The sequence below is a fragment of the Narcine bancroftii genome, chromosome 8 (assembly GCF_036971445.1).
Source record: "Narcine bancroftii isolate sNarBan1 chromosome 8, sNarBan1.hap1, whole genome shotgun sequence".
Classification (NCBI taxonomy): Eukaryota; Metazoa; Chordata; class Chondrichthyes; order Torpediniformes; family Narcinidae; genus Narcine; species Narcine bancroftii.
Window position 1 is genome coordinate 71,228,572 of NC_091476.1, and position 18,748 is coordinate 71,247,319.

Below are 18,748 nucleotides of genomic sequence, written 5' to 3' on the forward strand. Positions count from 1 at the left end.
ATGGAGCAGGAAATTGAAATAGGTGGCCATTGGGCGATCCCCCGCTATTGCGGCGGTCAGAGCTGAGGTGCTCAACGAAGCTCTCCATGGGTTCACACCAGCAGCAGTTAAGGGAACCAGATGACTGAAGTGACAATGGGGGAAACACGTTGGGTCCAGTGACCGTAACGTCATGAGTTTTAAAATAATTACAGAGGAAGTCAGGACTGATCCGAAAGTTAAAAGTCCTTCATTGGGTCAAGGCTAATTTTGGAACATTTAGGCAGAATCTTGCAGAGGTCGATTGGGAGAGGATGTTTGTAAGTCAAGGGATGGCTGGACAATGGGAGGTATTTAAAGGTGAATTCAGGCACTGCATCTTACAGTTAGGGTGAAAGGAAGGCTGATAAGTTTAAGGAAGCCTTGATAATGATCATGGTGGCAAGATTGGCGAAGCATATAGTGCAACGCTATTACAGTGTCTGTGACCTGTGTTTGGATCTGGCGTTATCTGTAAGGAATTTGTACGTTCTCCCCATGTCTGGATGGGTTTCCTCCATGTACTCCACCCCCCCCCTCCCCCCCCGCCTTCAACATACAGCATGGTAATGAGGCCCTTCCGGCCCAAATATCAAAAGGAGGGTCATTCATTCTTTAAAGAGGACTCCAGGACTCCAGCAGTTTCCGTGGAGTCCCAGGAATGTATCGGCATTGGCAGGAGTTGTTTCCAACAGTCCCTCGTGTGTATGTCAGATTTTGTACTCAGAGTGTTCAAGTTCAAATTTATTATCAGACTGCATATATTACATCACTTACAACCACTCTTACCTCTAAGCTGTGTGTGTAATTAGTAAACAAAGAAACTAATGGGCGCACAAAAGGTTCGTTACCTGAAATAATATGGTAATTAATAATTATATTTATTGAAAATAATCTCTTAGCTAACTGTTTCTGTTAACTAGTTAGTCGGTTAAACAAGTGGTTAATAATATGTGTATTACATTAAAACATGCCAATACAGTTTGATTAGCCATGAGATGGGCAGGGCCAAAATTATCTTGAAACAATTTCAAGTTTACATTTACATTCAGTGCACACACTTTAGTCACAGGAAAAAAAATTGTTCAATGTAAGATTTTTGCACATGCTACTTTCTAAAAATTAGAGGGAACATAGCATGCAACCCTACCCTTAGATTCTTTTTCGAGGTGTGGGGAGAAAGGTAAGGAACCACATTTCTTAGTGGGTTGCAAGAATGGTCCTAGTTTTCTTTCCACTGACATGCACATCTAAGCAGCAAGACATTGAGAAAGTTGGTTTTAGCACAAGAGGGGCTTGATTTATCTTATGTCCCATCAAATCTCTGATCATTTTCCATTTTACCTATTCCAGCTGGGATCAGTTCCGTGACTTAGCGGATCAGAAGAAGGAAGCCCTCAGTTCAGCCCTCAGCATCCAGAATTACCACCTGGAGTGCAATGAAACAAAGTCATGGATCAAGGAGAAGGCCAAAGTCATCGAGTCCACCCAGAGCCTCGGAAATGACCTGGCTGGTGTGATGGCCCTTCAGCGCAAGTTGACTGGCATGGAGCGTGACTTGGAGGCCATCCAGGGCAAGCTGGATGATCTGCAGAGAGAAGCGGAGAAGCTCGCCACCGAGCACCCTGAGCAGGCTCAAGCCATCATGGCCAGACTCTCGGAGATCAGCGGTGTCTGGGAAGATCTGAAGGACACCATGAAGAGACGGGAGGAATCGCTGGGGGAAGCCAGCAAACTGCAGGAGTTCCTGCGAGACCTGGACGACTTCCAGTCGTGGTTGTCCCGGACACAGACTGCCATTGCCTCGGAGGACATGGCCACAAACCTGTCTGACGCCGAGAAGCTCCTCACCCAGCATGAGAACATCAAGAAAGAGATCGATAACTACAAAAACGACTACGAAAGGATCCGAAGTGTCGGGGAGGAAGTGACCCAAGACCAGACTGATGCCCAGTATATGTTCTTGCACCAGCGACTGCAAGCTCTAGACACAGGGTGGAATGAACTGAGCCAGATGTGGGAGAACAGGCATAACCTCTTAGCACAGGTGTATGGCTATCAGATCTTCCTGCGCGATGTGAAGCAGGCGGAAGGATTCCTAAACAACCAGGTATAATACAGAACCACACCAGGAAAGTACAGCTTTGTGTGCGGGTGGGCAGCAGAGAATTGGGGTAAAATTGTCAAATATCTGGCCTATTGCAGTCGGCATTTACAAACGACAGGAAAACCCCTGGTATCCGGCACCAATGGGAATTGATAAATAGCAGACCAATAAACTTTTCGATTGCTTGAGATTTTGCATGATGGCGACTAGCATCAAATCACACGAAGCAGAGTGCAGGTAAAACACTAGTTTTAATAGGCTAATATATACAGCTAGGTCTTGCCTCTGTGCAAGCCTAGGCCAGAATGAGGGGGGGATGGGTCTTCACTGGCTTATATACGCAAGATCACCAGATGAGCCACCTGGTGACCTAGTGGTGTAATAACATACCACCACAGTGTGTTGTGTGATTGGCAAACTAATGGCGCTAATTTTAAACTTCTGTATATAACCAGCATCTTGGGACTGAGCCCTTTAAGGTACGAGTAAAAAGCAGGCCAGCATCTTAATTAAAAGGCTGGGAAGAAGGAAAGAGTGGGCAGGGGAAGAAGAGACAAAAGATGTTAATTGGATGTGGCCAGGAGGATAGGAGAGAGGTGAGAATTGATTGGGGAAGGGTGGGGGGGTTAATGGAGACTGGAGGTCGATATTAATGCTATCCTGCTGGATGGTGCCCAGTTGGTGGTGTTCCTCTAATTTGTTGGCAGAGCATGGACCATGGACAGACATACCAGCAAGAGAGTGGGGTAGGGAATTGCAAACATTTGTGGGTGTTAAACAAGGAAATCTGCAGATTCCGTGGGCTCGTCCAAAACACCAAAGTCAGCAGGGCAAGCAGTATCCAGAGGAAGAAAAGCAGTCAATGCGTTAATGACTGTTTATACTTGCCCATGACATGGTTGTTGGAAGTCGCCATCCTGAATCACTGTGCTCATGGTGAAGCAACGTTGTTGAGTGTGAACCTGATGACTAAGCGGTGCAGTTAGCCCTACGCACTTACAGCGCCAATGACCCCGTTATGAATGGAGCACTGCCTGTAAGGAGTTTGTTCAATCTCCCTGTGACCTGCGTGGGTTTCCTCTGGTTGCTCCAGTTTCCTCCAAAAACATATGGGCTCTTGGGTTAATTGAGCAGCATGGTCTGGAATCGGCTGCTACCGTGCTGTAAGTGTTTTGTATTCCCAAGTTAGATGGTGTGCGACTTGGCAGAGAGCCTGCAGTTTCTATCATTCTCATATACCTGCTGTGTCTATCTTGGTGAAAAAGGTTGCAGATTTAAGTGCTGGTTGCAGTTTACCATGTTGCAATCTGTAGACACGCTGTGTGCCGTCGCGGGGTGAATGGCTAGGGGAATAAGGGGTCCTTCATCTCTAAAGCCAGGATGGTGTCTGGTTAGATAACATTCGCTGTCATTGATCCATTTGCCATTTCTATATTGGCTCCAAGCTGACATCCGTGACAGCTCCAAAGGAAGCCAAGATGAATCCTCCACTTCTGTGTCTGACTGACTGCTTGTGAATACTTAATTAGAACCATAGAACATTGCAGCACAGAAACAGGCCCCTTTGGCCATTCGAGATGTGCTGAACTACTTTTTTTTTGCCTAGTCCCACCCTCCTTACCCCTCTCATCCATGTACCTGTCCAAATTTTTAAATGTTAACATTGAGCCCATATTCACCACTTCAGCTGGCAGCTAGTTCCACACTCCCACCGCCCTCTTGTGTGAAGATGCTTCCCCTAAACATTTCCCCTTTCACCCTTAACCATGTCCTCTGATTTGTATCTCACCTACCCTCATTGGGAAAAGCCAACCTACATTTACTCTGTCCATCTCCCTCATAATTTTAAATACTTCTATCAAATCTCCTCTCATTCTAATACGCTCCAGGGAATAAAGTCTTAACTTGTCCACCATCAGGAAGGAGGTACAGGAGTCTGAAGGTACAGGAGTCTAACCTTTCTCAGTAACTCAGTTCCTAAAGTCCAGACAGCATCCTAGTATATTTTATTGATATCTTTCCTGTAGTTAGGTGACCAAGATGACACACAATACTCAAAATTTGGCCTCACCAATGACTTACACATAACATCCCAATTCCTAGACTCAATATACTTCATTCTTGCCTTTAGGACTTCAATCCTAGGCTTTGCTACCATTGAGGATGGGCAGATGTTCTTCTCATCAGCTGATTAATTCTCCGCCACCATAAAATTAAATTTTATTTGTAGCCCAGTAGAATCCGATTCCGGCCACCCAGTTCACCCAAATTAACCTACAACTCCCATACGTTTTGTGCAGACACAAGGAGAATGTACAAACTCCTTGCAGACAGCTCTGTAATAGCGATGCGCTGATTGCTATACTAACTGTTTTGATCCCAGGGTAGAAATGGTCAATCATTGTCTTGGGTCAAGACTCTACAGTGAGTTTCCATAATGGATCAGAATCAGAATTTTTTGTCATGAACATGCATCACAAAATTTATTGTTTTGCGGCAGCTTTACAAGTGCCAAAATTGCTATAAATTACCATTTTTAAAAAATAAATTAATTTGTGCAAAAGAACAGAAAGTGAGATAGTGTCGGTGGTTCACTGTCCATTCAGAAATCTGATGGCGGACGTCTTCAGGCTCCTGTACCTCCTTCCTGATGGTGGCAGTGAGGAGAGGGCATGGCCTGAGTGGTGAGGGTCCTTGATGATGGAGGCTTCTTTATTGAGACACCACCTCTTGTAGATGTCCTTAATGAAGTAAAGACTAATGGCCATGATGGCGCCAGCTGAGTTCACAACTCTCGGATGCCTTCTCCTGACTTGTGCATTTGCACCTCAATACCAGACAGTGATGCAATAGTCAAAATGCTCTCATGGTACACCTGTAGAAATTTGCAGGAGTCTTTGGCGACATACCAAATCTCCTCAAACTCCTCATGAAGTATAGCCGCTGACGAGCCTTGATTGCGTCAACATGATGGCCCCAGGTTAGATCTTCAGAGATTGTGACGCCCAGGAATTTGAAATTCTTAACCTTCGATGAGGACTAGTTTGTGTTTTCCTGATTTCCCCCTCCTGAAGTCCACGATCATTTTTTCTGAGTTTAGCTAACGTTGAGTACAAGGTTACTCATCCAGCTGATCTAACTCCCTCCTGTACGCTTCCTCATTGCCATCTGTGGTTCTGCGGACGACTGAGATGTCACTGGCAAATTTATAGATGGCATTTGAATTGTGCCAAGCCATACAGTCATGGGTTCAAACCCAAAATCTTGACAAATCATTTCCAACCACGACACTGCCTGGCCTGTAGAGTCCCTCCACCTTCTCGTTGATTGCCCAAGATTGTTTTCTCTGCAGCTTTTGCGTGTTTATCTTGTGCAATAGTTATCGGGTAGTTAGGAGCCACTGAGATCTCCCGTCTCATTGATTACACTGTCAACAATTTTTTTCAAATGATTTTCTTACGATAAAACATTGGGGATTATAATAACTTCAAGCTCAACACAAAGATAGATTCAGTTCAACACAAAGATAAATTCAGATATGTTGTACAGGTACACGATCCTTTATCCAGACATCTAAAATCCGGAAAGCTCCAAAATACAGCAAGTGGGGACCGGCGGTTGGGGGAGGCAGCCGAAGGACCGGCGGTCGGGGGAGACGGCCAGGGGAGACTGCCGGGCGGCTGAGGGGCTGGGGGACTGCACTTGGGGGAGACAGCCGAGTGACTGTGGTTGGGGGAGAAAGCTGAGGGACCGCGGTTGGAGGAAGCGGCTGAGGGACCGGTGATTGGAGGAGACTGCTGGGTGGTCGGGGGAGGTGGCTGGGTGGCCAAGGGAGACAGCCAAGGGACTGTGGTTGGGGGGAGACAGCCGAGGGGCTACGGTTGAGGGGAGACAGCCGAGGGACTGCGGTTGGGGGAAGTGGCTGAGGGACTGGTGGTTGGAAGAGACTGCCAGGCGGCCGAGGGACCAGCGGTCGGGGCAGATTGCCGGGCGGCTGAAGGACCGCATTCGGGGGTCACAGCTGAGGGTGCGACAGTTGGGAAAGACAGCCGGGTGACTGGAAGGGGGTGGGGGTGGATACAGCAGCACAATTCGGTGGGCTTTCTGAAATTCGGAAAACACTGTCCCCCAAGGGTTCCGGGTAAAGGATCGTGTACCTGTATCATGCAGGAAGTTGGAGGAACATTAAATGAAATTTTATTGAATTTAATGTTTAATCGATAATGATGCTGATAAATTGCATTGGTTCAACTGACCGAAAAATGTTTTGCTGCTGATTCTTGTTTGTACTCAACATCTGATGCCTCTCATGTCAGTGTCCAACAATAGTCACCCAGCATTAATGGATTCCAGTTACCCTGATACTGCTTTTCCACAGTTGCAACGTCCCAGTGAAACCTTTCACCCTGTTCGTCACTGACTGCACCAAGATCAGCAGAGAAGACGTCCTAAATGTGAATGCAGAAAATTAATTATCAATGATATGTTGCTCTTCATGATTTTGTATACTTGATGTACACTTAAAATATGACAGGAAATCACAAAAATAGGCTTCATCTTAAAAATGGTAGATGATAGGAAAATTGTAAGGCTACTTTCACGATCTGCAACCCAAAATCCATAAAATGCATCCAAAAGTGTTCAGGAAGCAAAATCTTCTTTGTCTATCGTTATTTGTCTGAAACCAGAATTGAACTATTATTTAGGAGAAACATGTCTGCACTTTGACCGTTCCCCTTTTGTTACCTCAGGCATACCTGCTGTCACACACAGAGATGGCAGGCACTCTGGAGATGGCCGAGGCTGCCATTAAGAAGCACGAGGACATCATGACCACTATGGATGCCAACGAGGAGAAGATCAACAGTGTGGTCGACTCTGGCAAAAAGCTTATAAGCGAGGGGAATGTTCACGCTGACAAGATCCAGGAGAAAGTGGACTCCATTGATGAACGGTTAGTTTGATCACCTACTTCTAGTTGGTCCCGTGTTGGGGAAAACTGGATAATATTTCCATTTTACCATTACTGAAAATCAGAAGTGGAATATTCTCCCCAATTTACAACGTAAGATGATGAATTTCAAAGGTTGAGAGTGGCGGTATTTTCAGGTGGAAATTGATGACCCTGTGTATTTCCCGATGAGCAGGAAATTCTCTCCCTAAAGAGGGAAACACATGTAGGCTTGTGAAGCATGGAATCAGGCCCCTTAGCCTGTTACATTTTTGTCAACCATCCTGCCTATCCATACTAATCCCACTTGCCTCCATTGATTCCATATCCCTCTGTGCCTTGGTTATTCAAGTACCTGCTCTGAAAGCATCATAAACCATGGGGCAACAAAATTAAAGTAGTGTTTAGCGGCAGCGACCAGGGTTAGAATTCGACACTGTCTGTAAGGTGTTTGTACATATTTGAATTGGTTTTCCCCGGGCAGTCCAGTTTCCACCCACCCTCCAAAATTAATTTGGGTGGAATTGGCTTCTCCTATGTTGTATATAAATTTATTTTAAAAATTAATTTAAATTTAAATGTTGTTCCTGTTCCTACCTCCAGCAACTCTTTTGACAGATAACCGTGAGAAAATTTACTTGCTCCTCAGATCCCTTTTAAGCTTCCTCCCCCTTGCCATAAACCTATGTCTTCTGATTTTGGATATGCCTACCCTGGGTAGTAGACACCAGTGACCTCCCCCCTATCTATGCACATTCAATAAGCTTCTCAGACTCCTCTCTATCCAGCCTATCCATTTTCTCCTTGTATCTCCAGTCCTGCAATCCGGGCCACATCCCTGTGAATCTTTTCTGCACGCACCTCATCGCTTGAGCTGCACCCAATAGCCTGAATACTCCTGGGATTGTCTGATCCCAGAAGCTAAGCAGGCACAGTACTTGGAGCGGAGACCGCCAAGTGCTGTAGGTTTTTGTGAGGGACTCTGGACATAGTGGCAACTCTGTCTGCCTTACTGTAGACAAAAATTAAAGAATTTCATTCTAAATGTAGCATTACATGACAATAATGGAACCTTTATCTTTACCATCTCTCGTTTAATCACACCCTTCCTAGGACTGATGACCAGAACGTGATACAACTGCAAAGTAACCAATCTTTTGTACTCAGCCGTTAAGGCTTCCTCGCCACCCTGCCTACCTGTGTTGGCACTTTCAGGGAGTTATGTGTTTGTACCCCAAGGTTTTATTATTCAGTAACATTCCCCGAGTACAAATTTGCTATGAATTACATTTTTTTTTAAATTAGTGCAAAGGAAGAGAAAAGTGGGGCAGCCTCTGAGGTTCATGCTGCTTTTTTTTAAGACACCACCTCTTGTCAATGTCCTTAATGATGCCCTTGATGGTGTTGGCTGAGTTCAACACCTTCTGTAGTGTCTCACTGTCCTTAGAATTGGCACTTCCAAACCAGACACTGATGCACCACAGAATGCTCTCCACAGCACACCCATAGAAATTTGCAAGAGTCTTTGGTGACATGCCCCATCTCCCTAAATTCCTCATGAGTATAGGCACTGGCAGAGCCTTCTTCAACTAGGAAGCCCCAGATAGATCTTCAAAGATGTTGACACCCAAGAACTTGGAAGTTCTTTACCCTTTCCACTGCTTACCCCTCGATGTATTCTCCTTATTTCCCCTTCTTGAAGCCCACACTCAGTTCCTAAGTTTTGCAAACTTTGTTGTTGTATTCCTGCTCTGGTTTCACCTCTCAGATTGTATCTCTTCACACTGGTATTGAGTTAACTTCCATGGCTAGTTCCTTGCCCACTATTCCAGTTAATACAGATTCTGAGGCAACCATAGACAACTTTCTTTTTTTTAAATTTTTTTATTTTTCACACTATAAACCATATTGACCAAGATACATACAGACATTTTTCTTCTTAAATATGTACAGTGTCGTTTTCTTCCCCTTTTTCCCCCATCCCTCCCTCACCCCCTTCCCCATTTATTTGAAGTTTAATCTATAAGATACATTAAACCCGTTAAACAATGTTGTCACTTAATAAAAATAAACAAGAAATTTTACTGAGTCAGTTCTTTTCGTTATCTTCTCCTTCTGTCATTTTAGGTGGTGGAAGTCCATGGTAGGATTTCTCTATTGTGTTTCATATATGGCTCCCATATTTGTTCGAATATTGTGATGTTATTTCTTAAATTATATGTTATTTTTTCCAATGGAATACATTAATTCATTTCTATGTACCATTGTTGTATTCTCAAGTTGTCTTCTAATTTCCAGGTTGACATAATACATTTTTTTGCTACAGCTAGGGCTATCCTAACAAATCTTTTTTGTGCACCATCCAAATCAAGTCCAAATTCTTTGTTTTTTATGTTACTTAGGAGGAAGATCTCTGGGTTTTTTGGTATATTGCTTTTTGTGATTTTGTTTAATATCTGGTTTAGATCTTCCCAAAATTTTTTCACTTTCTCACATGTCCAAATTGCATGAATTGTTGTTCCCGTTTCCTTTTTACAGCGAAAACATCTGTCTGATACTGTTGGGTCCAATTTATTTAACTTTTGAGGTGTGATGTATAGCCTGTGTATCCAGTTATATTGTATCATGCGTAACCTCGTGTTTATTGTATTTCTCATAGTTCCGGAGCATAGCTTCTCCCATGTTTCATTCTTTATCTTTATGTTTAGATCTTGTTCCCATTTTTGTTTAGGTTTACCGTTTGTTTCCTTGTTCTCCTTTTCTTGCAGTTTGATGTACATGTTTGTTACAAATTTTTTAATTATCATTGTGTCTGTAATCACATATTCAAAATTGCTTCCTTCTGGTAACCTCAGACTGTTTCCCAATTTGTCCTTCAAGTAGGTTTTCAGTTGGTAGTATGCAAACATTGTATCGTGAGTTATATTATATTTATCCTTCATTTGTTCAAAGGATAATAATTTATTTCCCGAAAAACAATTTTCTATTCTTTTGATCCCTTTTCTCTCCCATTCTCTAAAGGAAAGGTTATCTATTGTAAAAGGGATTAGCTGATTTTGCGTCAATATTAATTTTGGTGGTTGGTAATTTGTTTTATTCCTTTCTACATGAATCTTCTTCCAAATGTTGAGCAGATGATGCAATACCGGTGAATTCCTATGTTGCACCAATTTTTCATCCCATTTATATAGTATATGTTCAGGTATCTTCTCCCCTATTTTATCTAGTTCTAACCTGGTCCAATCAGGTTTTTCCCTTGTTTGATAAAAATCTGATAGGTATCTTAATTGTGGGGCTCTATAATAATTCTTAAAGTTTGGTAATTGTAAGCCTCCTTGTTTGTACCATTCTGTTAATTTATCTAGTGCTATCCTCGGTTTCCCCCCTTTCCATAAGAATTTCCTTATTATTTTCTTTAACTCCTTGAAGAATTTCTCTGTTAGGTGAATTGGTAATGACTGAAATAGGTATTGTATCCTTGGGAAAATGTTCATTTTAATACAGTTTATCCTTCCTATCAGTGTTAGTGGTAAGTCTTTCCAATGCTCTAAGTCGTCTTGTAATTTTTTCATTAATGGATGGTAATTTAGTTTATATAGATGGCCGAGATTTTTATTTAGTTGTATACCTAGGTATCGGATTACTTGTGTTTGCCATCTAAATAGCGATTCTTTCTTAAACTTTGTAAAATCCGCATTATTCATTGGCATTGCTTCACTTTTATTTGCGTTGATCTTGTACCTCAATAGTTCTCCATATTCCTTCAATTTCCTATGCAATTCTTTTATTGATATTTCTGGTTCTGTTAAGTATATTATAGCGTCATCTGCAAATAGACTGATTTTATATTCCTTCTCTTTTATTTTTATCCCTCTTATTTTATTTTCTGTTCTTATCAATTCTGCTAGTGGTTCTATAGCTAACGCGAAGAGTGATGGAGATAGTGGACATCCCTGCCTTGTTGATCTGCTTAAGTTAAATTGTTTTGATATATATCCATTTACTGTCACTTTCGCCAATGGCCCCTTATATAATGCTTTAATCCAATTAATATATTTCTCTGGTAGGCTGAATTTTTGTAGTACTTTGAATAAATAATTCCATTCTACTCTGTCAAAGACTTCTCTGTCTAAAGCAACCGCTACTGTTGGAGTTTTATTTCCTTCTACTGCGTGAATTAAGTTAATAAATTTACAGATATTGTCTGTTGTTCGTCTTTTTTTAATGGATCCAGTTTGGTCTAGATTTACTATTTTTGGTACATAGTTGGCCAATCTGTTTGCTAATAGTTTAGCTATTATCTTATAATCTGTGTTAAGTAGAGATATTGGTCTATATGACGCTGGTGCTGGTGTATCTTTCCCTGTCTTTGGTATTACTGTAATTATTGCTGTTTTGCATGAATCTGGTATGCTTTGTGTTTTATCAATCTGGTTGATTACTTCCAGGAGGGGAGGAATTAATAAGTTTTTAAATGTTTTATAGAATCCTATTGGGAATCTATCCTCTCCTGGTGTTTTATTGTTCGGTAGTTTTTTTTAATATCTCCTGTACTTTTTCTATTTCAAATAGTTTTATTAATTTATTTTGCTCCTCTGTTTGTAATTTCAGTAGTTCAATTTTAGTTAGAAATTCATCTATTTTGTCTTCTTTCTCTTCGTTTTCAGTTTGATATAGTTGTTCGTAGAATTCCCTGAAGTTTTCATTGATCTCCATTGGATTATATGTAATTTGTTTGTCCTTTTTCCTTAATGCCAATACCATTCTTTTAGTTTGTTCTGTCTTAAGCTGCCACACTAGAATTTTGTGCATTTTTTCTCCTAGCTCATAATATTTCTGTTTTGTCTTCATTATGTTCTTCTCCACCTTATATGTTTGTAGTGTTTCATATTTTATTTTTTATCTGCCAATTCTTTTCTTTTAGTTGTATCTTCCTTTGTTGCTAATTCTTTTTCTATATTTGTTATTTCCCTTTCCAACTGTTCTGTTTCCCGATTGTAGTCCTTTTTCATCTTAGTTACATAACTTATTATTTGCCCTCTGATGAACACTTTCATTGCATCTCAAAGTATAAACTTATCTTTCACTGATTCCGTATTTATTTCAAAGTACATTTTAATTTGTCGTTCAATGAATTCTCTAAAATCCTGACTTTTAAGTAGCATGGAGTTTAATCTCCATCTATACATTCTTGGTGGGATGTCCTCTAGCTCTATTGCCAATAACAGGGGTGAGTGATCCGATAATAGTCTGGCTTTATATTCCGTTTTCCTAACTCTCCCTTGAATGTCGGCTGATAACAGGAATAGGTCTATCCTTGAGTATGTTTTATGTCTACCCGAATAATATGAATATTCCTTTTCCTTTGGGTGTTGTTTCCTCCATATATCCAAAAGTTGCATTTCTTGCATCGATTTAATTATAAATTTGGTTACTTTGTTCTTTCTGTTAGTTTTTTTTTCCAGTTTTATCCATGTTTGAGTCCAAATTAAGGTTAAAATCCCTTACGTACCTGTTCCCTTGCGTATCTGCTATCTTCAAAAAGATATCTTGCATAAATTTTTGATCTTCTTCATTAGGTGAATATACATTGAGTAAATTCCAAAATTCTGAATATATCTGACATTTTATCATTACATATCTCCCTGCTGGATCTATTATTTCCTCTTCTATTTTGATTGGTACATTTTTATTGATTAATATAGCTACTCCTCTGGCTTTTGAATTATATGATGCTGCTGTTACATGTCCTATCCAATCTCTCTTTAGTTTCTTGTGTTCCACTTCAGTTAGATATGTTTCTTGTACGAATGCTATATCGATTTTTTTATTTTTTCAATAAATTTAACAGTTTCTTCCTTTTGATTTGGTTATGTATTCCATTAATATTTAAAGTCATGTAGTTCAACATAGTCATTCCATACTTTGTTTATCTTTCCTTTCCGTTTCCTCATCACCAACTTCCCTTCTTATCCATTTCTGCTTTCTTTTTTTGAACACATTGTAAGACAACATTTCTAAAACATAAAATATTTCCACTATTCTCATATCTAAAATTCCTTTAACCCCAATAGTCCAGCCCCTTTCTGAGTTGCCCTTTGTCCCTTGTCGGGCAACCACATCTCCCCTCTCCATTTGGATTTGCGAATCCGCTCGCAAGCGTCAACTGATTTCGCAATGACTGTTATTCTTCCCCACCCAGCACCCCCCAGAAAAGATTTTAATCTTTATATATAACCAAGGTCACTCTCTTAATTCCCTCCTTACTTCCTTTCTTCCCTTTCTTTCCTTTCTTAGTTCTTACTTATACTCTATTTTATATATATATAAATATATAGTTTGTTGTCATTTTTGTTCTTGTTACATCTCTTCAACTCTCTGTCTTTTTGTAGTTGTTCTGCAAATTTTCGTGCTTTTTCCGGATCCGAGAATCGTTTAAGTACCACTGGGTATTTTAACATAAATTTATAACCTTTTTTCCATTGGGTCGTTTTTGCTGCAATGAACTCCTTCCTCTTCTTCAGGAGTTCAAAACTTATATCTGGATAGAAAAAAAAAATTTTGACCCTTGTATTCCAGTGGTTTTTTGTCCTCTCTTATTTTTTTCATTGCCTTCTCCAATATATTTTCTCTTGTTGTTTATCTTAGGAATTTTACTAGAATGGATCTTGGTTTTTGTTGTGGTTGTGGTTTAGGGGCTAATGTTCTGTGTGCCCTTTCTATTTCCATTTCTTCCTGTAATTCTGGCCCTCCTAGGACCCTGAGGATCCATTATTTTATAAATTCTTTCATATTTTTGCCTTCTTCATCTTCCTTAAGGCCCACTATCTTTATATTGTTTCTTCTATTATAATTTTCCATTATATCTATCTTCTGAGCTAACAGCTCCTGTGTATCTTTAACTTTTTTATCAGATTCTTCTAATTTCTTTTTTAAGTCATCTACTTCCATTTCTATGGCTGTTTCTCGTTCTTCCACCTTGTCTACTCTTTTTCCTATATCTGTCATGATCATCTCTAATCTATTCACTTTTTCTTCTGTACTTTTTATTCTTCTTTTTATTTCACTGAATTCTTGTGACTGCCATTCTTTTACTGTTTCCATATATTCTTAAAATTCAGCATGATGCTGAACCAAGCCATGAAAGACCCCAACAATGAAGACGCTGTTTACATCCGGTACCGCACGGATGGCAGTCTCTTCAATCTGAGGCGCCTGCAAGCTCACACCAAGACACAAGAGAAACTTGTCCGTGAACTACTCTTTGCAGATGATGCCGCTTTAGTTGCCCATTCAGAGCCAGCTCTTCAGCGCTTGACGTCCTGCTTTGCGGAAACTGCCAAAATGTTTGGCCTGGAAGTCAGCCTGAAGAAAACTGAGGTCCTCCATCAGCCAGCTCCCCACCATGACTACCAGCCCCCCCACATCTCCATCGGGCACACAAAACTCAAAACGGTCAACCAGTTTACCTATCTCGGCTGCTCCATTTCATCAGATGCAAGGATCGACAATGAGATAGACAACAGACTCGCCAAGGCAAATAGCGCCTTTGGAAGACTACACAAAAGAGTCTGGAAAAACAACCAACTGAAAAACCTCACAAAGATAAGCGTATACAGAGCCGTTGTCATACCCACACTCCTGTTCGGCTCCGAATCATGGGTCCTCTACCGGCACCACCTACGGCTCCTAGAACGCTTCCACCAGCGTTGTCTCCGCTCCATCCTCAACATCCATTGGAGCGCTCACACCCCTAACGTCGAGGTACTCGAGATGGCAGAGGTCGACAGCATCGAGTCCACGCTGCTGAAGATCCAGCTGCGCTGGATGGGTCACGTCTCCAGAATGGAGGACCATCGCCTTCCCAAGATCGTATTATATGGCGAGCTCTCCACTGGCCACCGTGACAGAGGTGCACCAAAGAAAAGGTACAAGGACTGCCTAAAGAAATCTCTTGGTGCCTGCCACATTGACCACCGCCAGTGGGCTGATAACGCCTCAAACCGTGCATCTTGGCGCCTCACAGTTTGGCGGGCAGCAGCCTCCTTTGAAGAAGACCGCAGAGCCCACCTCACTGACAAAAGGCAAAGGAGGAAAAACCCAACACCCAACCCCAACCAACCAATTTTCCCTTGCAACCACTGCAATCGTGTCTGCCTGTCCCGCATCGGACTGGTCAGCCACAAACGAGCCTGCAGCTGACGTGGACTTTTTACCCCCTCCATAAATCTTCGTCCGCGAAGCCAAGCCAAAGAAAAGATATTCTTAAAAAAAATATATATCCATGTACTTGCCCTTCCCTTCATCTTCCATTTCTCTGTGTTCTTCCTCCTCTTCTTCTGAGTCTACTCCAGGATCTGTGTCCTTTACCTCTGTCTCTTCTGGTTTTCTTGTTGGGTTGTTTATTTTATTTTGTTGGATATTTTTGGTCTTCTTATTTTTATTAAAATTGTCTTGATGTTGATCTTCTTCCTCTGGGTTGGTCATCTGTTGTTTCTTTGATTTCTTATTTTTATTCTCTTCCTTCTTGTTCTCGTTATTTTCTATGTTTTCCTCTTGCTGTTGTGTTATAGTTGTCTGTTTCAGCTGTGGAGATCGACTCCTCAGCTGGTCCCCCCTCCCGTCAGTGTTATTTTTGCCTTGCGCACTTTTGTTTGGCTCCATGAGCCATTTTTGTAGTCCTGAGTTCGGGATTTCCACTGACCTCAGGGAGCGGGCTTCTCTCTCCACGGCGGGCCTCCTCGTACCGGTAAGGCCTTCACCTTCCTCCTCCAACGTCCTTCCTTCTTCTTTTCTTCCTGTTGTTTTTGGTTTTTCTTTCTTCGCTGCCATTTTCTCCACACTTTCACTTTCACTTTGTTATGGTTTCTATGTTTGTGCCTTTGTTTTTTTCTCTATCTTTTTTTTACTTTTCTGGAGAGGGCTGGAGTTCCCCCACCGTCCACTACTTCATCACGTGACTCCCCCACCCATAGACAACTTTCTTTGACCACTACATTACCAATTATTATGTTATTCTGAACCAAATAGTTAATATTTTTTGACTTTGAATTGGTGTGGCTCAAGTACACGAGAATGATTCTGGAAAGAAATATAGATACATAGTTCCCTGAATGTGGTGTTAAAGGAAGATAGGGTTGTAAAGGGATCTTTTGGAATATTGGCCTTCATAAATCAAAGTATTGAGTATAGAAGTTGGGATGTTAAAGTAAAGTTGTATAAGACATTAGTGAGGCCACATTTGGAGTATTTGTGTGCAGTTTTCGTCATCTAACAGGAAAAATATCAATAAGATTGAAAGAGTGCAGGGAAGATTTCCTAGGATATTGCCCAGACCTCAGGAACTGAGTTACAGAGGTTAAACAGGTTAAGACGTTATTCTCTCAAGCGCAGAAGAATGATGGGAGATTTGATAGATGTATTTAAAATGATGAGGTGGATAGAGAGAGTAAATGTCCGTTGGCTTTTTCTACTGAGGGTAGGTGAAATACAAACCAGAGGACATGGACTAAGGATGAAAGGGGAAAAGTTTAGAGGGAACATGAGAGGGAATTTCTTCAGACAGAGAGTGGTGGGAGTGTGGAATGAGCTGTCAGCTGAAGTGGTGAATGCAGGCTCAATTTTAAAATTTTTTTTTAAAATTTTTTATTTTTCACACCATAAATCACATTAGCCATGATATACACTATTTCTTTTTCACACATATACAGTGACTTTTTCTCCCCCCCCCCCCCTCCTCCCAAGCCACCCCCCCACCCCCCCCTCTCATCCATTTTAGGTATACAATCTAGGTTGCATTAAGCCAGTCAGACAATGTTGTCATTCAACAAAAATACACCAGAAATTCTACTGAGTCCATTCTTTTCTTTCCTTCTCCTTCCATCAACTTAGGTAATGTTTGTCCCCGGTAGGTTTTCGCTATTGTATTTAATGTAAGGCTCCTATACTTGTTTGAATATTTCAATATTATTTCTTAACCTATATGTTATTTTTTCTAATGGAATACATTTATTCATTTAAATTTAGTAGTTTCTTCCTTTTAATTTGGTTATGTATTCCATTAATATTTAAAGTCATATAGTTCAGCGTAGCCCTTTTATATTTTGTTTATCTTCTCTTTCCGTTTTTCCATCATTACCTTTCCTCCTTTTCCATTTCTGTTTTCTTATTTTCAACTCTTTATAAGACAACATTCCTACAACATCCAACATTTTCCTTATTCTCCTATTTCTATCTTATTTATCCCCAATCTCCCCTTCCCCTCCTGAGTTGTCCTTTATCCCTTGTCGGACAACCACATCTCCCCTCTCCATTTGGATTTGCGAATCCACTCGCAAGCGTCAACTGATTTTGCAGTGACCGCTATTTCCCCTCACCCCGCCCCCCCCCCAGAAAAGATTTCACTTTTCATATGTCACAAAGGTCACTCTTTTAATTCCCTCCTTATTCTCTCTATTCCATTACCTTCCCTTATTAATTCTTGTCTATACTATCTATATTTTTCTCTAAGTACAGATACATTCACGTATGCACATTGTCTCTATTCACTCTTATACCTCTTTACCCGCATACATATCAATCGTGATCATTTTTACTCTCATTACCCGTCTTCATCCCTCAGTCTATTTTTGTCTTTACCCACATACATATCAATCGTGATCATTTTTACTCTCATTACCCGTCTTCCTCCCTCAGTCTATTTTTGTAATTGTTCTGCAAATTTTCGTGCTTCTTCTGGATCCGAGAATAGTCTGTTTTGTTGTCCTGGAATAAATATTTTCAATACCGCTGGATGCTTTAGTATAAATTTATACCCTTTCTTCCATAAAATCGCCTTTGCTGTATTGAACTCTTTTCTCTTCTTTAGGAGTTCAAAACTTATATCTGGATAAATGAAGATTTTTTGCCCTTTATACTCTAGTGGTTTGTTGCCCTCTCTTACTTTTTCCATTGTCTTCTCCAGTACCTTTTCTCTTGTAGTATATCTTAGGAATTTTACTACAATAGATCTTGGTTTTTGTTGTGGTTGTGGTTTAGAGGCCAATACTCTATGTGCCCTTTCTATTTCCATTTCTTGCTGTAGTTCTGGACATCCTAGGGTCTTAGGGATCCACTCTTTTATAAACTCCCTCATATTCTTGCCTTCTTCATCTTCCTTAAGGCCCACTATCTTTATGTTATTTCTTCTGTTATAATTTTCCATTGTATCTATTTTTTGAGCTAGTAGTTCTTGTGTCTCTTTAGTTTTTTTATTAGATTCCTCCAATTTCTTTTTTAAGTCTTCTACCTCCATTTCTGCTGCTACTGCCCGCTCTTCCATCTTGTCCATTTTCTTCCCCATTTCTGTTAAGGTCATCTCTATTTTATTCATTTTCTCTTCTGTGTTGTTTATTCTTTTTCTTAAATCCTTAAATTCCTGTGTTTGCCATTCTTTAAATGACTCCATGTATCCTTTAATAAGAGAAAGTATATCCTTTATCTTGCCTTTCTTTTCTTCTTCTATTTCACTGTACTCTTCCTCTTCCTCTTCTTCTTCCTCTGGGTTGGCCATCTGTTGTTTCTTTGTTGCCCTTTCCTTCTCTTCTTTCTTGTTTCTATTGTCTTCTGTGGTCTCTTCTTGCTGCAGGTGTTCTGCAGCTGTCGTTGCCGGCTGTGGAGATCGACTCCCCAGC

At 40.9% G+C, this 18,748-nt stretch overlaps 1 protein-coding gene across 7 annotated transcripts in view; it reads left to right on the forward strand.

Moving 5' to 3' along the window:
* LOC138740832 (spectrin beta chain, non-erythrocytic 1-like) overlaps positions 1-18,748 on the forward strand; it is a 393,831-nt gene that overhangs the window by 272,352 nt on the left and 102,731 nt on the right. For all 7 annotated transcript variants that reach the window (XM_069894022.1, XM_069894016.1, XM_069894017.1 and 4 more), the window contains 2 exons: positions 1,372-2,128; positions 6,877-7,079. In XM_069894022.1, coding sequence (XP_069750123.1) covers positions 1,372-2,128; positions 6,877-7,079 — 960 coding nt within the window. The remainder of the gene's footprint in view (positions 1-1,371; positions 2,129-6,876; positions 7,080-18,748) is intronic.